Source organism: Colletotrichum graminicola (genome assembly GCF_000149035.1).
Source record: "Colletotrichum graminicola M1.001 genomic scaffold supercont1.43, whole genome shotgun sequence".
NCBI classification, from domain to species: domain Eukaryota; kingdom Fungi; phylum Ascomycota; class Sordariomycetes; order Glomerellales; family Glomerellaceae; genus Colletotrichum; species Colletotrichum graminicola.
This window is the reverse complement of record NW_007361047.1, coordinates 376646-398169: the sequence shown is the minus strand read 5'-3', so window position 1 is coordinate 398169 and position 21524 is coordinate 376646. Positions and strand designations below refer to the sequence as shown.

The 21524-nt window shown below is 47.1% G+C and overlaps 8 protein-coding genes across 8 annotated transcripts; 5 read left to right on the top strand and 3 right to left on the bottom strand.

Annotated features, from left to right (window-relative positions):
• Window positions 1–4986: 4986 nt before the first annotated feature.
• On the top strand, window positions 4987–6093 carry GLRG_08965 (glutamine amidotransferase class-II; the record flags this gene model as incomplete). Its single annotated transcript, XM_008099650.1, has 3 exons — window positions 4987–5074; window positions 5138–5480; window positions 5538–6093. The coding sequence occupies 3 exons, from the start codon at window positions 4987–4989 to the stop codon at window positions 6091–6093; spliced, it is 987 nt and encodes a 328-aa protein (XP_008097841.1).
• A 1537-nt stretch (window positions 6094–7630) lies between these two features.
• GLRG_08964 (uncharacterized protein) lies at window positions 7631–8843 on the top strand (the record flags this gene model as incomplete). The annotated part of the gene is made up of 3 exons (XM_008099649.1): window positions 7631–7919; window positions 7997–8652; window positions 8733–8843. The coding sequence occupies 3 exons, from the start codon at window positions 7631–7633 to the stop codon at window positions 8841–8843; spliced, it is 1056 nt and encodes a 351-aa protein (XP_008097840.1).
• A 642-nt stretch (window positions 8844–9485) lies between these two features.
• On the bottom strand, window positions 9486–9656 carry GLRG_08963 (uncharacterized protein; the record flags this gene model as incomplete). The annotated part of the gene is made up of 1 exon (XM_008099648.1): window positions 9486–9656. The coding sequence occupies one exon, from the start codon at window positions 9654–9656 to the stop codon at window positions 9486–9488; it is 171 nt and encodes a 56-aa protein (XP_008097839.1).
• Window positions 9657–11578: 1922 nt separating this feature from the next.
• Window positions 11579–13002, bottom strand: GLRG_08962 (terpene synthase metal binding domain-containing protein; the record flags this gene model as incomplete). The annotated part of the gene is made up of 7 exons (XM_008099647.1): window positions 11579–11693; window positions 11797–12014; window positions 12097–12126; window positions 12191–12449; window positions 12579–12741; window positions 12801–12819; window positions 12898–13002. The coding sequence occupies 7 exons, from the start codon at window positions 13000–13002 to the stop codon at window positions 11579–11581; spliced, it is 909 nt and encodes a 302-aa protein (XP_008097838.1).
• A 606-nt stretch (window positions 13003–13608) lies between these two features.
• On the top strand, window positions 13609–15021 carry GLRG_08961 (transcriptional regulator; the record flags this gene model as incomplete). The annotated part of the gene is made up of 1 exon (XM_008099646.1): window positions 13609–15021. One exon carries the CDS (start codon window positions 13609–13611, stop codon window positions 15019–15021), a length of 1413 nt encoding a protein of 470 aa, XP_008097837.1.
• Window positions 15022–16772: 1751 nt separating this feature from the next.
• On the top strand, window positions 16773–17825 carry GLRG_08960 (uncharacterized protein; the record flags this gene model as incomplete). The annotated part of the gene is made up of 4 exons (XM_008099645.1): window positions 16773–17028; window positions 17101–17205; window positions 17265–17392; window positions 17445–17825. The coding sequence occupies 4 exons, from the start codon at window positions 16773–16775 to the stop codon at window positions 17823–17825; spliced, it is 870 nt and encodes a 289-aa protein (XP_008097836.1).
• Window positions 17826–18174: 349 nt separating this feature from the next.
• GLRG_08959 (Fip1 domain-containing protein) lies at window positions 18175–19413 on the bottom strand (the record flags this gene model as incomplete). The annotated part of the gene is made up of 4 exons (XM_008099644.1): window positions 18175–18704; window positions 18760–19004; window positions 19070–19122; window positions 19210–19413. 4 exons carry the CDS (start codon window positions 19411–19413, stop codon window positions 18175–18177), a joined length of 1032 nt encoding a protein of 343 aa, XP_008097835.1.
• Window positions 19414–20008: 595 nt separating this feature from the next.
• Window positions 20009–21504, top strand: GLRG_08958 (nucleoporin NUP49/NSP49; the record flags this gene model as incomplete). The annotated part of the gene is made up of 3 exons (XM_008099643.1): window positions 20009–20076; window positions 20151–20675; window positions 20730–21504. 3 exons carry the CDS (start codon window positions 20009–20011, stop codon window positions 21502–21504), a joined length of 1368 nt encoding a protein of 455 aa, XP_008097834.1.
• Window positions 21505–21524: the final 20 nt, after the last annotated feature.

Below are 21524 nucleotides of genomic sequence, written 5' to 3'. Positions count from 1 at the left end.
TTACTAAGCACTTAGTAAAAGCCCTACATAGTAAGTCCTTCTTTAAGGTGCTTTTACTATAGTAGTAGTAATTACTAAAGCCTATATAGCGCTTTTAGTAGCTAGAGAATCTAGCTAGAGATTTAGTAGCCTAAAGGCATCTCTATAAATACTACCTTATTAATAGTAGCGTAAATAAACATATTTACTATATTATATTAAAGTAATTCTAGATTAAAGTAAGCAGCTATTACTATAAGTATTTTAAATAACATACCTACTAATATAGCTATATAGGTATCTTATAGATCCTTTACTTATTAGTTACTATAGATAATAAGTCTTACTTTAAATTTAGTTAATTAACTATATTTATCTAGCTTATAAGTATATACCTAGTAGTAGCTAAGGATTTAATACCTTTTAGCTACTACTTATAGCACTATTACTTAAGATTTTAATATTTTATGCCTATATAGATACGCTTTTTTAGCGTCTTTAAATTACTTTTTATATAGGTAGCTTTTTAACTATTTATAAATTAGTAAAGGGTATAGTAACTTCTAATACGTACTTATTAGCCTATAAAGTTTAGTAACTCCTCTATTACGTACTAGTAATTTACTAGTAACATCTTTATAATTATTATACTTATTAGGCGTTATATAGTTAATTAAGTAGCCTTAAGTACACTTTAGCTAAAGGTAGTAATTTTTACTTATTAGTTAACTTTATAATATACTAGACTACGTTATTACCTATAAGCTGCCTTATATATAGTCTATAATCTTTTACTATAAAGTAAGCCCTATAAGGAAAGCAGCCTTAAATAAAGTCCTTAGTATAATCTAACTACCTATATGTATAGCAGGATAATACCTTTTTATAACGCCTTTAAATAAGGTTACTACTAGCTAGAGATTACCTAATAAGCTAGCTGTAGTTACTTAGGAATTAAATACCTTTTTAGACTTAGTAATATCTTATAAATTAATTATATAGGGATAAGATAAGGTATAGGGGATTACTATCCTTATTATTTTAGAACTATTAGTTCTTAGTAAGTTACTAGCTTATAGGCTATTAGCTATTAATAAATTATTTAAACTATTATTAGCTCTAATTACCTTAAGTAAGTTGCTAGCTTATAGGCTATAGGCTATTAATAAATTAATTAATAGGCTATTAGCTATTAATTTAGGTATTTACCTATTAATTATTTTACTATTAGTAAGTATTTAGCTATTAGCTATTAGATTAATTAATTTAGAACTATTAGTTCCTATTCTACTACCCCCTACGTTAATATCTATAAAAGCTATAAAAAAGGCGCTTAGTAGTAATAGTAGTAAAGTAAGAAGAAGTATAAATTTCGCCTGCTTATATAAATATTCTAGTGTATTACCTAATTATAAAGCGCCTAGTAAAGTAATATTAGTATGTTCTATTACTTTATTTATTTCTTTATTAGCTTCTTTATATAATAAGGATTAATTACTAGCTATAATTAGCTTATTAATTTATTATTAAATTACTATAAGGTTAGCTTTATAAAGCTTATTAAGTAACCTATCTATTAATCTATTAAAGATTTATTTCTTATTAAATATTACGTTATATATAGTAAAGACCTTGTTTTACGCTAGATACTAGACGTAATATAAATTACTAGACGTATATCTAATAAGGAATCTAATCTATATATAGGCAGTAAGCTTTTACTAGTAGTTTTATAATAGTTATATATTTACTATTAGTGCGTACGCTTAGTAGCTATAGGCTTATAGATATAAAAGATCTAGCTTTACTATTAGTAAAGGCTTAGTATACTTATTAAGTATAAAATATAAGTAAAATAATTAATATAAAGATTTCTACCTTTAAGCTACTAATAGCGTTTAATTATAAAGGTATATAGCTATAGTTATAATTTTAGGCTATAGGACTTTAGGTAATTTTATATTAATCTATATATATTACGCCTTAAGTTTAATAATTAAAGTAATTTACTTAGCGCTACTATTTTAAGCCTAAGTACTTACTACTAATAGCTTAATAGAGATTTTATAATTAAAAAGCGTATCTATAAGTTACCTAAGGCGTAGGATTTCTTAGTTAGCCTTAATAACTTTTAGTGTAATTAAATATTTAGTTTTTAGTATTATAAGGAAGCCCCTTATTATTAAATTAATAGTATCTTAGTAGTAGCTATATAGGTAGAAATCCTATATAAGGCCTATTACCTAATCTAAGATTATTATTACTAAGTAGTATCCTATATAGCCTTATTTAAGATTATAAAAGTCTAGCGCTAGGTAATTACCTAGCGCTATATTTATAATAGATTTATAAGGCTAGTAGTAAATCTACTGCCTTATCTTACTAAGACTATATAAATTATAGTCTTATATTATTATAGCGTTAACTTAGGTTAGACGTACTCTACGTGTAGTATTTATAATCTTTTATAGAGCCTTAGCACCTAGGTAGCTAAGACGCTTATACTATATTATTATATTACTATAGAGCGGTTATTACTATATTAACGTTATATATTTATTTCTTACTTATAAGGTTAGTAGTAAATTATTAGTACAGTGTATAGTAAAAGCGCTTTTACTTTCTTAGCTATAGCTATATTACCTATAATATTTAAGCACTTATTAGTTAGCTTGTTCCTTAATATAGCCTATAAGGCTATAATCTATACGCCTTAGGTAATTATTACCTAGGCTTATATCTTACTATATACCTTACTAGCGTAGCCTTATAAAAGAAATAAGTAATATAGTAAATACACTATAATATATTATATTATATATATAGAGCTTTATTAGTAAGCTATTAGCGCCCTTTAAGGTAATCTTTATAGTACTATATCCTTTAATTATAACTTAGGTAGTACTAGCCTAAATATAGTTACTAATTAGGGCTACTACTAACATAACAAACTATAATATATAGTTAAATATATAGTTAGTAGTGCTTAAATTAAGTAAGGCTAAATTACCTAGCTTATAGCCTTATAAAGTAGTATAAAAAGCTACCTTTATATAGTATTTACTATATAATTAATATAACTTAGCCTTAATTCTTTACACTTATTTAGTAAGGTTAGGATTACTTACTATATACTTATTAATTTATTACTAACGTTATATATTTACTTACTAATTATTAAGCCTTTATAACTTATTTATAAAGTAATAAAGTTATAATAGATAAGGATTAAAGCATATAGGGTATTTTACCTTTTTACTTACACTTTATTAATAGTAATATCTCTTATTAGTTAATTTATTCTCCTTTACTATATCTTTACTATACGTTAAGTTATTATTACTATTACTTTTAGTTAGGCTAAATATACTATAGCCTACTTAGCTATAATATAGTAAGTTATTAGTAAGGGCTTTAACCCTCTCTAGCGCTATCTTATAAAGAGACTACTAGTTAAGATTATTCTAATTACTTATTATTTTACTAGTTACTATATATAAATCTAGCTAGGAGCTAAGTAAGCTACTTTATAAAGTAGTAGTAAGGTTATTAAACTAGATTAATAGCCTTTAGTAGTTAGGTAAATTAACTTATACTAATTTACTATAGGCTATATTCTATTTATTAAGCTATATAGTAAGATCTTTCTTAGTAGTTAGGGCCTTTTACTAGGCTTTTACTAACACTTTACTATATTTATTATAGGCGTACTTTATGCGCTCTTCTTTAGTTATTCTTACTACTACACTAAGCTTATTAAGCTATTTAGCTAGTAACTTATTAGATTTATAATATCTTTCTTAAAGATCTATAGATATAGTAGATTTAACTACATTAGCTATATCTTTAACGTCTTTTTACTAAGTAGTATACTTATATACTTCCTTATAATAGTAGTTTATCTTACTATTTAAGTACATAAGATTATATAAGTTAAGATTATCTAGCGTTATTATATATTTAGTTTTATATATAAGCCTATTAGGTATAGTTATAATAGCCTTACTTCTTACTATATATAGCTATATAGTTACTTACTAGGATATCCTAGTAATTACTATAGCTATAGTAACCTCTTAGTAAGCAGTAAGCTTATCTTTAGTTAAGGCGTATAGATATTATGTTATAAGCAGCTTTATTAGTTTCTTTAGATATATCTTAAGGATTAATTAGTCTACTACTATAACCTCTAGGTTAATATACTCCTAGAGATTATAACGCTTTACCTTTACTTAGATAGTGTTAAGCTATATAAACTAATTACTATATAATTATAAGATAGTTACCTTATTATTATAGTTCTTATTAATTATTATAATAGTATTTAATTAGTAGATAAGCATATTAGTTATTACAGACATGTGTATTAGACTATTAATTATTAAAATAGTAGGGATTATAATAGTTACTTAATTAATTCTGTTATTATGTTATGTATTTATAGTGAATTACTATAGAAATAGGGAAAACCCCCTATTTCTTGGTTAGGAAATCCCCGGCCAATCCTAGCGATATTATTGGTGGAATTGCTACTAGAAGTGGGGCCAATTCACCGCCCATTCCCCAACAATTCGCCGTAGGGCAACCGTGCATTCGCCAGTTAATTCACGTGTAATTCCGCCACATTTAACAAAATCTATCTAAGAAATAACTGGCGTATTTGCGGCCAATTGCCCCACCTTGATCTGGGCACGTGCGACCATTTCGCTCACTTTGACAATTTCGCCCACGTTGACACAACCGTGCATTTGACAGTGAATTCACGTGTACTTTTGCCACATTTGACAGCCTCACCCTTAAAGCACCGCTACTGGGTGAGACTCAAGAGAGCTTTGAACGCAGGATCCGTACAATAAATAGCCATTGCAAACCACTAACATGTAGTTCCTATCAAGGTCAACAGGTGCACTCATTGCTTTCACCCCAGTTTCATCACCTTCACAACAGGGTTGCCATCAGACCTTGAACGCATCCTCTCTTTCCACCATAGACCGCCGCAACTCTGTCATGTGTCGTTGGTTCGCATATCTGGGCGACGAGCCTCAGCTCCTCGAAGATGTCGTCATCCGGCCACGCCACGCCATAGTCAAGCAGAGTGAGCGGCATGACGTTCAAGCGATGGTGTATTTCCGCTCGGTTTGCTAACCAAGGATGGTAGTCGATGCGCACTTCCTCCCCGCTGGCCACACAAGAGTGCAGCCGTCTCTCGGAGAGCTCCAAGTCGCTCCACTGGCGGCCAACAACGCGGGCTCGCCAAACGCGCTGACCAACATGGATGGGTTCGGTGTGGGGTGGTTCACGTCATCGGAGTGTGATTTCAAGCAGTACAGGGACTCCAAGTGGCCCGAGTCGCTTCGGCCTGTCGTTTACAAGAGCATCCGGCCACCGCTCAATGATCTGGTGCTCAAGAGCATCGTCCGGGGAACCAGCAGCAACGCCGTGCTCGCCCACATTCGCGCGGCTCCGGGCCTGACGCCCGTGGTCGAGACCAATTGCCACCCGTTCGTCTTTGGCTGACACCTGTTCGCCCACAACGGCATCCTCGGTTCGTTTTCGAGAATACGAACAGCGATATTGCAGTACCTCCCACTGGAGTACCAGCAGGCCATCGTCGGGACCACGGACGCCGAGCATATTGCCGCCGTATACTTTTTCATCTTGTGTGGCAAAGACGGCAACTGGGAGTTGGTGTACGATGCCAAAGATATGGCGGTGGCCATGAGGGAGACGATTGTGCTGCTGGAAAAGATGCAAACCGAGTTCAGGCCGGCGGAGCGGGAGTTTAACACGCTGAACCTCGTAACCATGTCCGGTAGCTCGCTATTGGCGGTGCGTTACGGCAGCCCGAAGGGTCTGCAGCCGCCCAGCCTGTACTATTCGACGACGGCCGGGGCGACGCTCAATCGCAAATACAAGGGGTTCCCAAGCGATATTAGCGGCTCGGGGGACGGCGATGCCGAGGAAGACGGCCGGCTGGAGAAGACAAGCCACGGAAAGCACGTAGTGGTGGCCAGCGAACCGAGCACCTTCAATGAGAGCGAATGGGAGCTCGTAGAGCCGTCGCAGATGGTGGTGGCTGATATCTCGACCGGGGTCCATGTCGAGCATTTGTAAAAGTGGTGCAGCAGTTGTACTGTGGTTTGCTTTGCTGTGTGGTGGGTGTTGCTGTGTTTTGTGCAGTAGAAGTCGGGTATATTAGTATCCGTACATAGTTGAGTTGGTTGGTGTGTTTCAGAAGTCCCCTAGCCAAGGTATTGGGTAGACGGCACGGCAGAGGTGTCTGGCTTGGACCCGTTTGTCAACGCCCACGAACGCTTGGCCATATGGCGAGTGCAGATCGATCAAGCTATCCCCCGCACTCGTCGACGGCTACCCCTTGCCCTTTGCCCCTTGCCCCTGAACCCCTTCTTCATGCCGTCTCTCTCCTAGTTTTGAAGCATGTCAGTTATTAACATGTACGAGTCTGTAGTCAAGGCGACCATTGGGGGGGATACCTGACCTGACCTGACCATTAGTGGGGCAAAGGTACCGTGCACGCACTAAGCCAAGTAGGGTTAGTGGATAGGGTCGGCTAGGGTTCGGTTAGGGTTGGGGTTAAGATTCGAGTTAGGGATTGGTTCGGGTAATGGAATATTGTATTAATCCGGGCAGGCCCACACCCTGGTCAGGTTATCAGCAATGGTCAGGTCAGGTCAGATACCCCCCACAATGGTCGCCTTACATGTAGTCTCAACATGTACGATGTATGTTGATGTTGGGTGCTGTCAAAGGGGATGTACGCAAGGGGGAGGGTAAGTCCAGACAGTTCTGCTTACTTTCTTTCTGCACGGCATCGTCGGCTTCTCGGCCGCGAGGGCCCAGTTTGTTCCCCACCCGTGGCGGATCAGTGCGTCCGAGCGGCGACGCTGTACAGAACATGGAGTCTTGTCCCCCGGTCGTCAACCAATCAAGGGCGTGTTGGAATGCTCGATATGGATTTGTTTGCGCTGGTTGGTGTTATATATGTGTGACTTGCTAGCAGGGCTGGTGGCAGCAAACACTTGTCATCCGTGTCCTTGCTATAGGACGGCAGGTTGGACGAGAGAGAAAAAGGAAATGATCGCGAAAAGGCCAGCGAGATGAAAGGAGCCGGAGAATATTTTGATTTGATTTTTGCTTTTCTCTTCTCTGTCACCAGGCCATGTGGCGCTTCGATTATATGCGTTTTGTATCTTGCAAGTGTATGGATGGGAAGGACCAGGAAGCTGAAGGAAGCTCTAGGCCCTTCTCCCTCCACCCCCCCTGCGCCTTCCCCGTCACCTTGTGCTCGCTCGCAGCTTCTTACCTCAATAGGAAGTCATCGTACAACACAATCAAACATCCAAAGTCCTCTTATTCCACAAGAAATTCCCAATCTTCGGCTTTCTCTTCTCTCCCTGTCACTGTCACTGTCTCAGTCTCTCAATCTTTTTCATCTTCCTTGTCTGCTACCATCTGATCACTTCAAGCTCCAAGAACCAATTATTTCTATAATTACTATTACTATTGCTAGTAACCGACTGGATCATCGATACCTAGAGATGGGTATGGGTCATAACTGATCGCCCGGCTGAAGCACTTACATACACTCTTCCACTCTCGCCTATTCATTTGAATACAACCATAATTCAACATGATCGGCTTCTTCTTATTCGCCTGGCTTTTCTTTGGTCTGCTCTCCCCTGTCTTGGCCAACTACGACCAATGCTACTACGACGCTGGCCTTGTCGGCCCCCAGGAACTGCTCCCCTGCCTACCCGCAAACGAGACCGACAATGGCTTTAGCTGGTGTTGTATGGCCGGTCAGTTCTGCGTTAACCAGGCCTGCTACGACGGCAAGTCTGGCGTCACCTACCAGTACGGTTGCAATGACCCGACATACAAAGACAAGACCTGCCCCATCAAAGGTGGCCTTGATAGAGGTAAGCAAGCCTGACTCCGCCGTTCGGTATTGCTTGGTTATGATCAAAGACCTCGACACTGACACGCCTCTGTATAGCCAAGTCCCCTTGGATTGGTCTTGTTCAATGCAACAACGCGAACGAGGGCGAGCTGAAGTTCTGGGCTTCCAACCATCCCGACACTTGCGGCGGGAATTGCCCGACTGAACCTGACCAGCCTCAGGTGACACAGTCAGTCTGGCCATTTGAGATCCAGCCGTTACCACCTATCAACGATTGCAAAGACCTGGGAAAGAGAGTGCTCGCCATGTATGCGCCCAGTGCCTTGGGGTCGACCGGCGGGGTCCCTGCGACTTACACACCACCCCCCGGCAAGCCGAGTCCGACTAGGCCACCGCTACGCAGCAGCTATGCGACGACCACCTCCATTCCAGTCACTGAGTCTGCCTTGCAGATCGCAAGCAGTGGCAGCAGCATCTCTACTTCTTCCGCTACTCCTTCTAGCACTTCTTCGGCCACTTCTTCCACGGCATCTGTCGCCACCAATGCTCCCGCTGCACCAGGGCCAAGCTCACCAGCGCTGGGTAACGGCGCCATTGCCGGCATAGCCGTCTCCTCTACGGCTGTCGCCTTGTCGGCTCTCTTCGCCATTTTTATCCTATTGCGACGTCGCCTCGCTCGCAAACGCGGCAGCGAAATAGTCGCGGACGAGGTGGAAGATGACTGGCAGGCCGGGCCTGCGGAACTACCCGACGTTGACAAGCACAGTCAGATGCACTTTTGCGATCCATCCACCATGTCGGATAGTGGTCACCACCGCTCAGCCTCGAGTAGGACTTTCATGCCATTTCCCCCGAGTCCAATGAGCACCCTAAGATCAATGAGCTCTCTGATAATGCCGACAGCTACATATTACTGTTCACCACGTCAATCGACGCTGGCTGAATTACCCGAGGAAACGATACCCATACCTATACACGAGATGCCGGCCATCAAAGAACGGGCGGAGATGCCCTGACCAAGGCATGGAGGAGGGGTTCTAGCAGGAACGAACCTATATTTCATGTCTGTAATTGATGGCCAAAAGGCGTTAGCGAATCGATTTTTCGTTTTCTTTTTTTCTTAGTTTATAATCAATAATGAATAACGAGACAGTTGTTTGATACCATAACTTCAAGAATCACTAGGACCTTTCAAGCCTAGGTCACAGGACTTTCACTTTCAAATTTAATTGAAAAATTACATGCCATTAATAAAAGTCTTTGAACCATTTCTATCTATAGAGTTCTACTTCGGGACTTGAAGTTCAAGAAAACCCATGCTGAATTCAACTGTCTACTTTGACTCTGAAAAAATACCGATGAGGGGTTGGCGATCCACATGTTTCTCGTTTGTCAATGACTTCAGGATACTTAGATTCCATGTTGAGTGTTGTTAGGTAGATATGTAAAGAGGCTGAGAGTCTGTTGCTTGCTATTTTGTTTGACAACCCGTGATACCTTCATTCGTTCCTAATCCATACGTGGAAATGGCTACGAAACCTAACTTTCATTTTCCCCTTGGACCTAGGTCAATACCCTGGGGATATCAATGCCATGCTCTGTGCTGGTGCTCGAAGCTCTGGAGACTGTGCCAGGTGTAGAAGCAGTGCTCTTGATGGAGCCGGAGATCCGTGTAGAGAATCACGCGCTCTCCCGTCATGAGAACCTCTTCCGGCGCCGGCCTCTCGAGGTCCTTGTCGAACCCCCAGGGACTCATTTTGTAGGCGTTGTACGTGCTCGCGATGTCGCAGTTGTGACACCGAAACGGCACTCAGCCGTAGACCATCACGTCGAAAACACAGCCTCTGGCTTCGGCTTCCTGCATGGACGGGCCGCGGCTATGTTTGCTGGTGACGTGTTGCGCGGGCGGTCTCCTCTCTGGGAAAGAGTAATCGCGCACAAATAGGACCATAGGTACCACACAATGCACAATTAGAGCCGCTCAAGGGTGTAGCCCACGGTTTCAGTACCGCTGTCGAACCTGGCCCGCGGTCTTGGGGCTCTCGTTATGGCAGCGTCTGATTCAATGGAGGATCGTACTCTGGGATGTCGTGGAGCTTCATGCTAAAGATGGTAGACAGGAATAGTTCATTGTAGATTTGGCTTTGAGCAGCGCCACTGGCAACAGTGCTTGATAGGGAGCAATATAACTTACTGATTGAGGAATTTGGTGAACTGGCAACTGTTGGAATCGTCGAGAAGCAAAATAGCTTCGAAAACCAGAGAAAGCATGGGTTCCCGGCGTTTCTTCGGCTCGTCCTCTTTGATTCTAGATGTTCATCTTGTGGGAAACCTCTGAAATGACCAGTGGATGAGTGAAGATTGCGTACTCCGTATGTTTGTTTGCTGAAGATTAATTCATCAGCCTGCATGTTGACAAGGGGGCCATGTTCGTTATGTCTGAAGTTGGTCTACGGCCCTCGGCAACAGTCCCAACGGAAAAGAAAAGCGCTCGAATCAATGCGCGTGTTGCTAGTTCACTGTGTATTCCCCTCCCTAGGCACAACTGATGAGGTTTCTGCTCAAAAGTCGGTCAGGAGAGTTTGACGATACCTTCCCAATCCACGTCACCAGATAGAAATCCGACAAACAACCACTAGCCGTATGCGGCGACTCATCCTAGCTAACAACATAAAGTTTGCTTCTTTTATCTGTGGGTCGCGTTGTCAAATTCCCTTTTCTGGCCACAGTGCACGTCTATGATGCATACAAGCTCTCACTGTCACTCATGAGCCCGACGATGGGCCGCCTTATCTCTAGAATTGGATGTTGGTCGTAGATAGCACGGCAGTCCTCCATCGGACGGGATGTGAATGGATGTTAACCGCATTTGACGTCGGCTGATGGAGCCTGCCGGGCCTATTCATAAATGAGAAAGCTCACCCATACCTTATGCATCTACTATGATCATAATAAACCAGAAACTGTGCTCCTAGTGACTGCGAGCTTTTATCTTTCGAATTTCAATTCGCCCAGTCTTCTTTGTTTTCAAGTAATACAGTCTTCAGGGTCACAATGCACTTCATCCAAATCCTTCTCCCCCTTATTGTCATCATGGCCTCGGCCACTGCTGTACCCATTCAGCCTCGAGCGGATGTCACAACGAGATGGGTTCACTCAAGCCCTGCTATTGCCAGCCTTGGCGATGAGGGGCCTGTTGGCAGCGAGTCTGATCAGCTCCATCAGTGAGGTGAGTGAGACAAAATACCACTTCTATTAAATCATTTATTCTGACTCTTAGCCACTAGAATCTCTTATGACGAGAACACACGCAGAGTAGATTCAACACCTTACCGGCAAGGGCTTTGCGACGCACTAGTGAGCCATGATACGGTTTACTGGAAACATGGGAATCCCTTACCGTGTGACTTAGTCAAGGGTAGAGAGTTTGAGGAAGAATGTAAATAGCATGAATGAATACATCCAAAGCGAATATATTGCTTCCACTCAAGAGGCTCTGGAGTATGATTTATTTCGGTTGAATATAAGAGCTAGATCCGACCGGGCTGCGTTTTCATTCAGACATTACATTTTGAAAACGGCGGTGATCTTAACGTTACTATTATGCGAAGAAAATCCTATTTGGACACGCTTTCATAAGCATCACCATTTGCAGGGCCTCTGGCCTCAGTTGATAACTCAATAGTCTGCTTCTCCGGGATTTGATAGGTACGGAGGGTTAACCAGAACGTCGATTCTCCAGGTCTTGCGTACCTGCGGGCCATCGGCTCCCAAGTCCTTTTTCAAATGAAAGCTGCAACGGTGCCATCACGGTTAGCAGCGTCATTTGACATCGAGCCTGCCTGCCCAAGACCCACGGAACCCAAAGAGATGTGGGAAATACGGATGCCACTTACCTCCAGCCGATGTTGGCTTGGACGACGTTCTGAATGCCTTTGATGTAGCGCTCAACTTCGCTATCAACATCCACGTCCCAGCATGGCATGCGGCTGATTACCTCATCCCACTCGATGTAGCTCTCCTCAAGCAGTGACCCAACTATGTCGAAAGCTTCTTGCGCAGAGTTTCCATTCATCTGACTGGCCGCAACCATATTGAAGGGGCATCCTTCAGACTGTGCAAATTACAATCAAAGTATCAGTACTCTACTCTATGCATATCGAATGGACAAACGCGGGTTCAGTAAAAATACGCACCTCTTCCTTACGATACGAAAGAATATCGTTCTATCTACGGGGGTCAGCTATGGTGTAACCTTATAGCGTTTATGTAGTATATGATTCTGATGACTGACAGGATGACGAAGTCTGCCCCGAGGCGTTCCAGAGCTTGAATCGCAGGATCCTCGAATACCTCGTCTGGTAGCTGCAAAGAGTGTGCGTACTCGACCAAGTGGTAAAGCGGCGCGACTCCAACGGACAACCGTCTTGTTTGCAGCATGTCCTGAAGGGAAGGGATACGGTGGCTCGTGAAGGTCTCTACGTGTCTTGCCACCCCCTCAGCGTATAACTCCATGGATTTCGCTAAACGTCTCTGGACCCCTGCATAGCTTTATCATCAGTAACTGAACCGCGACATGAAGGTACGGGGGAAGGGGAGGAGTCGAGCACACCAATGGGAGCACCCTGTTGATAAAGATTGGTCTCAGCAATGGTGCCAGTCTTGAAAGAATCTCAACGTAAGGCCTACCTCTGACAGTCTTCTAAAAATATCATCGTGGACCTGAACAACTGGCAACTTGGTGCCAATGTCACAGCCCTTGCCCAGCATGTTTGACATGAGACTGCCGAGTACTTGCCGCGATGTTTCCAAGTCGGATCTTAGATGTCCGGAATCAAACACTGGAAGCCAGTCAGATATGGTCCATATAAAAAAGCTCTTTTCGATAAATGCAACGTACTGTCGTCAAAGGGGAAGACCTGGATGGAAATGTTAGTAGAAGGCACAGTGGCACATCACAATAGCATGAGCCGAGAGAATCATTTCCTAGAGCTCACCCAGTTTCCCCAGTCACACATGGTTTGCAGGCGCCCTTCTGGCGCATCCGGTGCGGCAACGGAGCAGAAATACGAGAAGTCGCAGGCGTTGACTATCTTCTGCATTTTCGGGGGAGAGGAGCACTTTCTGGTTCCGAACCATCAGTCATCACCACCATTACCACTGCTGGAAAGCGGACACAAAGGTTTCGTCCACGTACTCTGTAAGCCATCTTTCTGATGCCAATTTGGCTGTCCTGTAGTTTCAATTTACCCTGGGCTCCTGGACCAGGAAGCACCTCAACATGTCAGGGAACACGACAACTGTCCGAGCAGCCATCTCGACAACCAATTCATTGAGGACCGCGAGCGTCTAAAGGATGGTTGACAAAACTGGAAGTACATGATAACCATGACACAACTATATATCTCTATCTCTAGATACGGGTCTCGAGGATGGTTGACGAAACTGGAAGTCCATGTGACCATGACACATACCAACACATATTGCTATTTCTAGATATTGGCGATCACATACGAGCAGGGACTGCTATACCTAGGTTTGTGATGCATGGCTAGCTCGCTTGGCGCTGGTTGATTGGTCCGTACAGAGATGTGCCAGACTAAAATATTACCCTCTGTGGAGTAATACTTAGGATGCACGCTAACAGCTGTTCTGTTTCTTCTGAAGAATGCAAGTTCACAAGAACGCTTACTGCGGAAACCGTCAGGATGGGCGTTTTCTCTTTTGCCAGGCCAAGCGACGATGTGCGTGTTGTGTGGAATTACTCTTTCCGCTGGACCGAAGACCACATCCCCAAGGACAAGACCGAGCACCTACGGCAAACTTACGACAAGGTCGGCGCGGCAGCAGTCGCCAGAATCCAGGAGATCCATCAACAGGCCCTCATCGAGAAATCAGGCAATGCGGAACACCTGTTCAAGCTTGACCTGTTCGCCGTCCTCCAAGAACACCACGAAAAAGATGAAGCACTGGGCCAGCTGTGGGATGAGGTGTATACCGTCCCGGATTGGGTCGACTGGGAGCAAATTGCGCGCGGCCAGAAGTTCTTCTACCGTTATGCGCTGGCGAACCTGATGGGCTTCGCCCTGCAGGGCTTCGTTGGCGAGAACTCGGCGTCCGGAGGCGTCGTCGAGGTCCTGGTGCGCACCGGCGGCTTCAGGACCAGCGTGCTCTTCCGGAGGCTCCTTGAGACCTTCCAGATGCTCCTCGAGGTCACTGACAGCCTCGAATACGTTCAACCTGGGGGCCGTGGGCACACAACGGCCGTCCGTGTGCGTCTCCTGCACTGCATGGTACGTCAGCGCATCCTCAAGATCGTCCAGCACAAAGGCCCATCGTATTACGACGTCGAGGCGTATGGCGTCCCCATCAACACGCTGGACTCGTTACACGCCCTGACGACATTCTGCTGCAACCATGCCTTCATTCAGTTGCCCCTCATGGGCATATCCGTGCCTCAACAAGAAATCGAAGACTACGTCGCGCTGTGGCGGTACCTTGGCCACGTGCTCGGCACGCCGACGGACCATTTCACGTCGGCAGCGAAGGCGAAGATTCTGATGGACAGCATGAGCTTCAACGAGCGTCTTGTAACGGACATGTCACTCGTGGCCGGCCACAACTTTGTGGAGACGGTGCGCGACGTGCCGCCGGTGAATCTCTCGGCCGGGTTCATCGAGGCCGGCAGCAGGGTGCTCAACGGCGACGCACTCTGCGACCAGCTTGGCATGGGGCGGCCGGGCGTGTACCATTACGCCTGCTTCCGGGGCTTTTGCTGGCTGGTGCGGACCCTCGCGATGGCGCAGCGGTGGTTCCCACGGTTCGATGAGAAGGTTGTCGACTACAACAGAGAGATGCTCCACAAGGCCATCATTCAGAGCCAGGGCGGCCTCGGGGGCGGAACCAAGATGGAGTTCAAGCATGTGCCTGACGGAACCCTCACGAAAAAGGAGGATAGACTCGGCAAGATCGCGCAGCTGCGGTTCTACGAGCGGCCGCTTGACCTGGCTTGCTTCGTTTACTTCGTTCTAGGATCTCTTTTCGTCGCTGGCGGACTGACTGTGGCTGTTAAAGTAGCGATAAAGCTCGTTGCATCAGTCCATTACCACACATTGGTCTAACTGGCTAGGGCGATTTTGAGAAGCTGGATATGTGTGTATTCAAGTTGATACAAGTATGCGAAGACGCGATATCCACGTCGACGCCGCCGCGGCTCTCGTTGCAGCAGGACGTGTTTACCGCGAAGTTGGCATTGCAGAGGATGACTTGACGCATAGAGTCCGCGCAGTGATCTGTAAAGCCGCCAGCGACGATGCATTTGTTGTTGAAGGCTCGTCATACCTATGTGCGCATGCTGCAACGCTGGGCTGTCTTGCATCTTCCGATGGCCCACTTTGTAGTACTCGGGATAAGTCTGCTTCCATAGAGATGCTTAGGATGCCTTCTTGGTTTGCTGATTTTCTCATGCTGATAGATGCCGGTAGGTCTTACAACACAATGTAGAGCGTGGACGTACTCAAATACGGCGAGTGTCCCAGTCCGATTTCCAGCTGAGCCTCTCAACGGCTACTTAGGACTGAAGCCTGGATTTGGGATGCCTTCATCTAGGACGAGCATGAAATGATCTAAGTCTTTTAACCTCTGTTTATAGACATACACGGAACAACGGGGGTGATTATGCCAACGTTCGTCGATCCACTTGCCCCAAGCTACATCGAGGGCAGGAGATCGCGTCATACTTTCAGGTTCTTTGAACATCACGGGCCCGCGAATCTCTTCCAGGTGTCCGATATCTGTCCATCAGGTCAGCCGTTGGTCGATTAAGATGTGTCATATAAAGCTGGACGACAGCCGGACCCAGCCATGTCCTGCGATTATGCTTCCGGTCGAGGGACCCTTCGCGGGTGTCTGGGCCTCTCTCGTGATCTTCCAATGGGGTGTAAGCAGTGTTCTCGGTGGGACGACTAGAAGAAACGAGAAGCCTGGCAAAGTCAGGCCGACTCAGGCACCATGATTTATCGAGATATGATCTTCACGACAGAAAAACGAGGTATTTCAGATTCACTCATCGATCTCAACAACAAATCTCAACGTTTCTGTGGGGATTTCCATGGCACTTTGACTGTAAATGGCTACGAGAGGTAAGCTTGGTGTCCAATGAGCCTCACCAAGGAATACTATGGTGTTTCGGCGTATCATTTCACTGGTAGTCGGGACAGCTTACCCTGTCGAGTTGCGCGACAAATAACCAGCCCAGCATTCGCAGCACAAAGTGCTATCTTCAAGTAGCGGTGAAAGCTGTGATATCCCTGTGATTGGGCCTTCCAGAAGAACATCTTGATTGGCCTTCGCCAGAAAATGTTTGTCGCCTAGAACCATTCTGTCGGGCCAAGACCATATCTCGAGGTTTATGATGTGGAAAGCCTAACGTTCCTTGTAAAGCCCCCATCAAGATACAGCTGAAGGCATGGGACTTATCTGGTGAATATGTTAGGCGAGACTTACATTGGTTAGAAACCAATCCATGCCTAACGCAGAGCCGTGGGTGGGTTCCAACCGCTCATTCATGCGCCGTCCATGTAGTTTGAAGCAAACAAGAAGCTGAGCTGCCTGTTTAACCTTGCATACAATAATGTAGAAAGTCCACGACAGTGGAGTCATGTCCCGTAAACAACAGATGGGGAAAAGTGCGGCTCTGAACCTGACGTGGACCACGGTCTGCCTCGCTCTGCGCTCGCAAAGCTTGCGCTGCATCTAATTCTGTGAAGTCTCAAACCTCAAGGAACCAGTTGGATCATCATCCAAATTGCAAATACAGTACACAACACAAACGCACACAGACATCTTTGAGTGTTGATTACTACAGCTTATCATGGAGTCGGACTCGTCCTGCTCGAGCGTCAAGCTTCTATCTGCCGATGGTGATACGAGCGGGACGGACCACAGTCAGATCTGTCATCGCTGCGAAGGTAAGATTGTCAAAGACACATCACGCATGCACTTCTCGGGTCTCAGGCTTGTCATGATGTTTGGCGGTCTTCAGCTTCTGCTCCTGGTTTTTGGTGGCCTAGTCTTCCATTCCTTCCGTGCGGATGAGAGAAATCCTAAAGATATGGATCCCCATGGTTGTAAGTGTCTTCCCAAAGGGCATCAGTTGCGAAAAGACGAACATTCGTTGCTCATTTGACCACGTCTCGTAGACTTTGCGCTCGAGCAGTACAATGCTACCGACAAAGCCTACGACATTGTCGACGCCGCAGACCCGTCGCCTGAAGCCGATCGATTTTGGCATGATTTGCGGAAGGGTATGTTGACTTTCAATTTTATCCATGTATGCCAAAACACTTACATTTTTCCTTCTCAGCGGACGGCATAGTTGCGGTGGATGGGGGTTGGGCCCAGCGGGTTAACCTGCCATCAACCGTGGATCACCCCCACGAACCTCACCTGAGGTTATATCAAATCAACGTATTTCACTCGCTTCACTGCTTGGTAAGTGCTCAGAAGTGCATTGAGGGGGTCGCTGTGATACTAAACCGGCCAGTATCGCATTCGCAACCGGTTGATCTCGAACTTCACGCTCGACCAGTGGCCACGAAATGATATCCATACAATGCATTGTCTGGACCACATCAGAAACGATCTCATGTGCAACGCCGACATCTCACTCTCTGGCTCGGATGAGTTCGTCTCCTTCAACAGACATGGCCACGACCAAAAGTGCAGGGATCTTGGCGCGATACAGGCGTGGGCTAGGGAGCACAGCTGGCCTGGCTATAGCGACTACTTGGAAAGTGTTATTGGGTATGATTTCAACGAAGCTGAACGAGTGAACATGGCAACTGCCGGCAAAGGCCATTGGAACAAAGCGAATAGCACACTTGATAAACAAACCGGGAAGATTGAATTGTGGTTTGAAGATTAGAACTGGAGTCTTCAGGCGTGGTGGTTGACACCATTCAGCCCATAAATATTTCAGCGTCTCTCTGGGCCAATCAATACACGAGTTAGGTATGTTCCGGTCAGATGTCCAGCAGAACGAGGCTCTTCGTCATCGTCACTCAAGACAGTTGCAATAGTTGGGAGAAATGCCAGAGCAATTGTCAGGGTATCTCTATGCCTATTTGTGCCAGTTCCGTAGCCCAAATCCGGAAACCCCAAAGCAAACCATGTTGTGACGTCACCACCGAAATCCTTAAAACGCCAGCCAGGCCGGGATCATAACCAGCGCATCATTGCAAAGATGGATGAGTGCAGAGTCCTCGGCGGCGGCCTCACCACTGACGGCGTCCGCCACGGCCTCTGCCACCGAAGCCACCGCGGTTACCGCCGCCACCCATTGCCTGCTGCTGGTCATAGCCGCCGTACTGTCCCTGGTTTGCACCAAAGCCCTGGTTGAAATTCTGGCCCTGACCCCCCGGGTTTGCCTGTCCTTGCATGCCGCTGAACATGGCCGACATGGCCGAGGGGTCCATCTGGCTGGGGTCCATCCCTTGGCCCATCATCTGCTGCATCATGGCCTGCATTTCGGGCGGCATGCCATCCATGCCACCGCCAGCCATGCCGGGCATGCCTGCGGCCGGCGCACTGGCGGCAGCGGGGTTCATACCGCCCATCATCATCATACCGAAGTCCTCCATCATCTTCTTTTGACCGGCAGCGATTACGTCGCCGCTAAACTCTCCGCGGATGGCCTCCTGCTTGGCGGCATAGAGCGCCCAGGTGAACTCATCAAAGCCGTAGTTGAAGTAGTCGCTGATGTCGGTACCGGGTTTACGCCACGGCTTATCGTTCTCGGTCAGATCTTCACACAAGTTAGCGATACGACATCTCATGGCAAGGGAACGGGGTGATCATACCTTCGTCGATGTTGACGGCGGTAATGGGCTTGCCGACGGGGGGGTAATCGGGATTCGCGTTGACGTCGATGGTGGACTTGGAGGCTGCAGCGGCGGCCTTGTCGGCACTTGGGATGCCCGATGGAAGGTCAGAGGGCGAGGCTCTCGCAGAATCTTCCTCCTTCTTGGGCGGGGCGGCTTTGACGGTCATGTCATTCGAAGCCGACCTTTGTGGGATGTTTCGGATGTCGCTGTAGCGTGACTGTCTGTTTTTGATATCAGAACATGAGAACTGGGCGGCTGTTTTGGGTGGTGGGAAGCTGCGACATACGTTGGAGGTGCTGCCTTTGTGCCGTCTTTGCGCTCAGTGACTATTTCGATATCCTAGAACGCGCGAGAATCGTCAGTCACTTGATGCTAAACCACCTAATGAAGCTGGACTAAGCGATTGATGGAAATAAAAACACCCACCGAGTCGTCCTCATCTTCATCCATGGAGCCACCCTCATCTTCCTCCTCGCCTTCCTCTAGCTCCTCCGACTTGGAATCTTGTTTGGGTGAGTTGCTCTCCGGGGCCGCGTTTTCTGTTGTCGAATTTGCTGGTGGTGGTGCTGCTGTTGTTTCAACCACGGGCTCTTCAGTGCCGTAAAAGTCGTCGTCCTCGTCGATATCCATCGTGGACTACGGGTGTGCGATGTTGTCGTCTAGAGGGTTTGGTGGTGGTGGTGGTGGTAGCAGAGGTGATGTTACGGCAACTTTTGCAGGTTGCTTCGATTTCCCAGGTGTAGGTGCGGGTGCATCAACGGCAGGAGCTCGAAGCTCCGTCAGTGGTTCCAGATCACAGGCGCGGCCAGGCGTCAGGAACGGTCGCCCGGGCCGTCAGCAGTCGAGGGTATTGGCCAATCAGCAGTGGGGTCAGCCGGCTGTATGGTGGGTCCCGGGGAGCGGTGGAATAGCGGCCCGACCAGCCAATCAGCGCCAGTCGCATTCTTTGCAGGCAGGAACAGCAGGAGGAGCTCTGCAAGCTGCGAGTGGTCCGTGCGGTGGTACTGTGCCCGGCGCCAATTCTTTCGCGTTCACCGCGCAGCCGCAGCCGCAGCCGCAGCAGCAGCAGCAGCAGCGGCCAAGAACAACAAATACTTCAAACTACATTGACCGTCAACCGAATCTTGCTGCAACAAGGAGAAAGTCCTCGAGGACACTTTCGCCTGTACCCGTCACAAACCCCCCCGGACCGACCGATCTCGACGGACTCGGGCAGAAGATAAACATGTTTGGACGATCCGCAAGCGCCACCGGTGGTGGTTTGAGCATCAACACTGGTGCTGCCAATTCTGCGTAAGCTAAACGGCCCTGCATTCTCCATGCCACTATTTTCAATGTCTTATCTGACACCCGAGTTTCTTGTTTAGTGCCGGCTCCTCTTCGACACCCGCAGCAGGTGGTCTGTTCGGAAACGCGGCGGCGTCGACGCAGCCTGCTGCGAGCGGTGGCCTTTTCGGCGGTACCCAGACGGGCGGGGGAGGTCTCTTTGGCAACAAGCCGGCCGCACCAGCGACTGGTGGTCTTTTTGGCCAGTCCCAATCTGCAACACCCTCCCAACCTCAGCAGTCCGGTGGCGGCGGTCTCTTCGGCTCAGCCCAGCCTCAACAACAGCAGCAACAGCCTCAGCAACAGCAAAGCGGAGGGCTCTTTGGATCGGCTCAGCCTCAGCAGCAGCAGGGTGGAGGCTTGTTTGGTGCATCCCAGCAGAAGCCGGCCACCGGCGGTCTCTTTGGCCAGAGCTCGACCCAGCCACAACAACAACAACAGCAGCAGCAACCTAGCGGAGGACTCTTTGGTGGCGGCAACACGCAACCTCAGCAGAACCAGGGCGCGGGCGGCGGCCTCTTTGGCCAGAGCCAGGCTCAGAACCAATCTAAGCCGGGCGGTCTTTTGTGAGTAGACTTTTGCGGATGATTGGTGTACAAATAACCAGCTAACCAAAGCAGCGGCCAATCTCAAGCAGGCAACAACAGCTCCGCTCCGGGCTTGACAATGGGCCAGTCGACGACTCAACAGACGGTCCCCGGCGTGCGTGTGGACGTGTCAAACATCAAGGGCACGACGCGGTTCAACGACCTCGAGCAGTCGATCCAGACCGAGATGGAGAACTGCGACATGATGATCCAGCGGTTCATGGCGCACGCATCCGAGATTCGAGGGTTCATGGCCGCGCACGGCGGCGACCTCGAGCAACTGACGACCGATGTCAACTGGCTGCAGCGCAAGTACGAGGGTGTCAAGACGACGCTGGACGAGGATATTGTCACCATGGCGCACCTCAAGGACCTGGTCAAGTCGGACGCCGACATCGCCAAGATGGCATTCGCGGGCGCCGACCAGCTCAAGCTGCCCGCACACTACCACCAGACCTGGCTCACGAGGGGCGGGTCCGGGAACAACACGACCAACGGCAGCCAGGACCGCAACGTCGAGGACGTGCTCACGCTCTTCTCCAACGAGGCCGACCGCCTCAAGGAGCTGCACCAGTTCCAGGTGCAGAAGATCAAGGAGATGGAGCAGCACATGCCCGGGGTCGAGCACGGTCTGTATGAGCGCGTGAGGGCCCTGAGGGACCAGACGCAGCTGCCGGCCTTCAACATGGTCCTCGACCTGCTGGAGACGATCAAGATGATGGGCGACAAGATCTACGAGGCGGCCGATGCCATTGTCGATGTCCGCGAAAAACTGACCAAGCTTCAGCGTCAATACCCGACAAAATGAGACATCGAAGCGGAAACAGG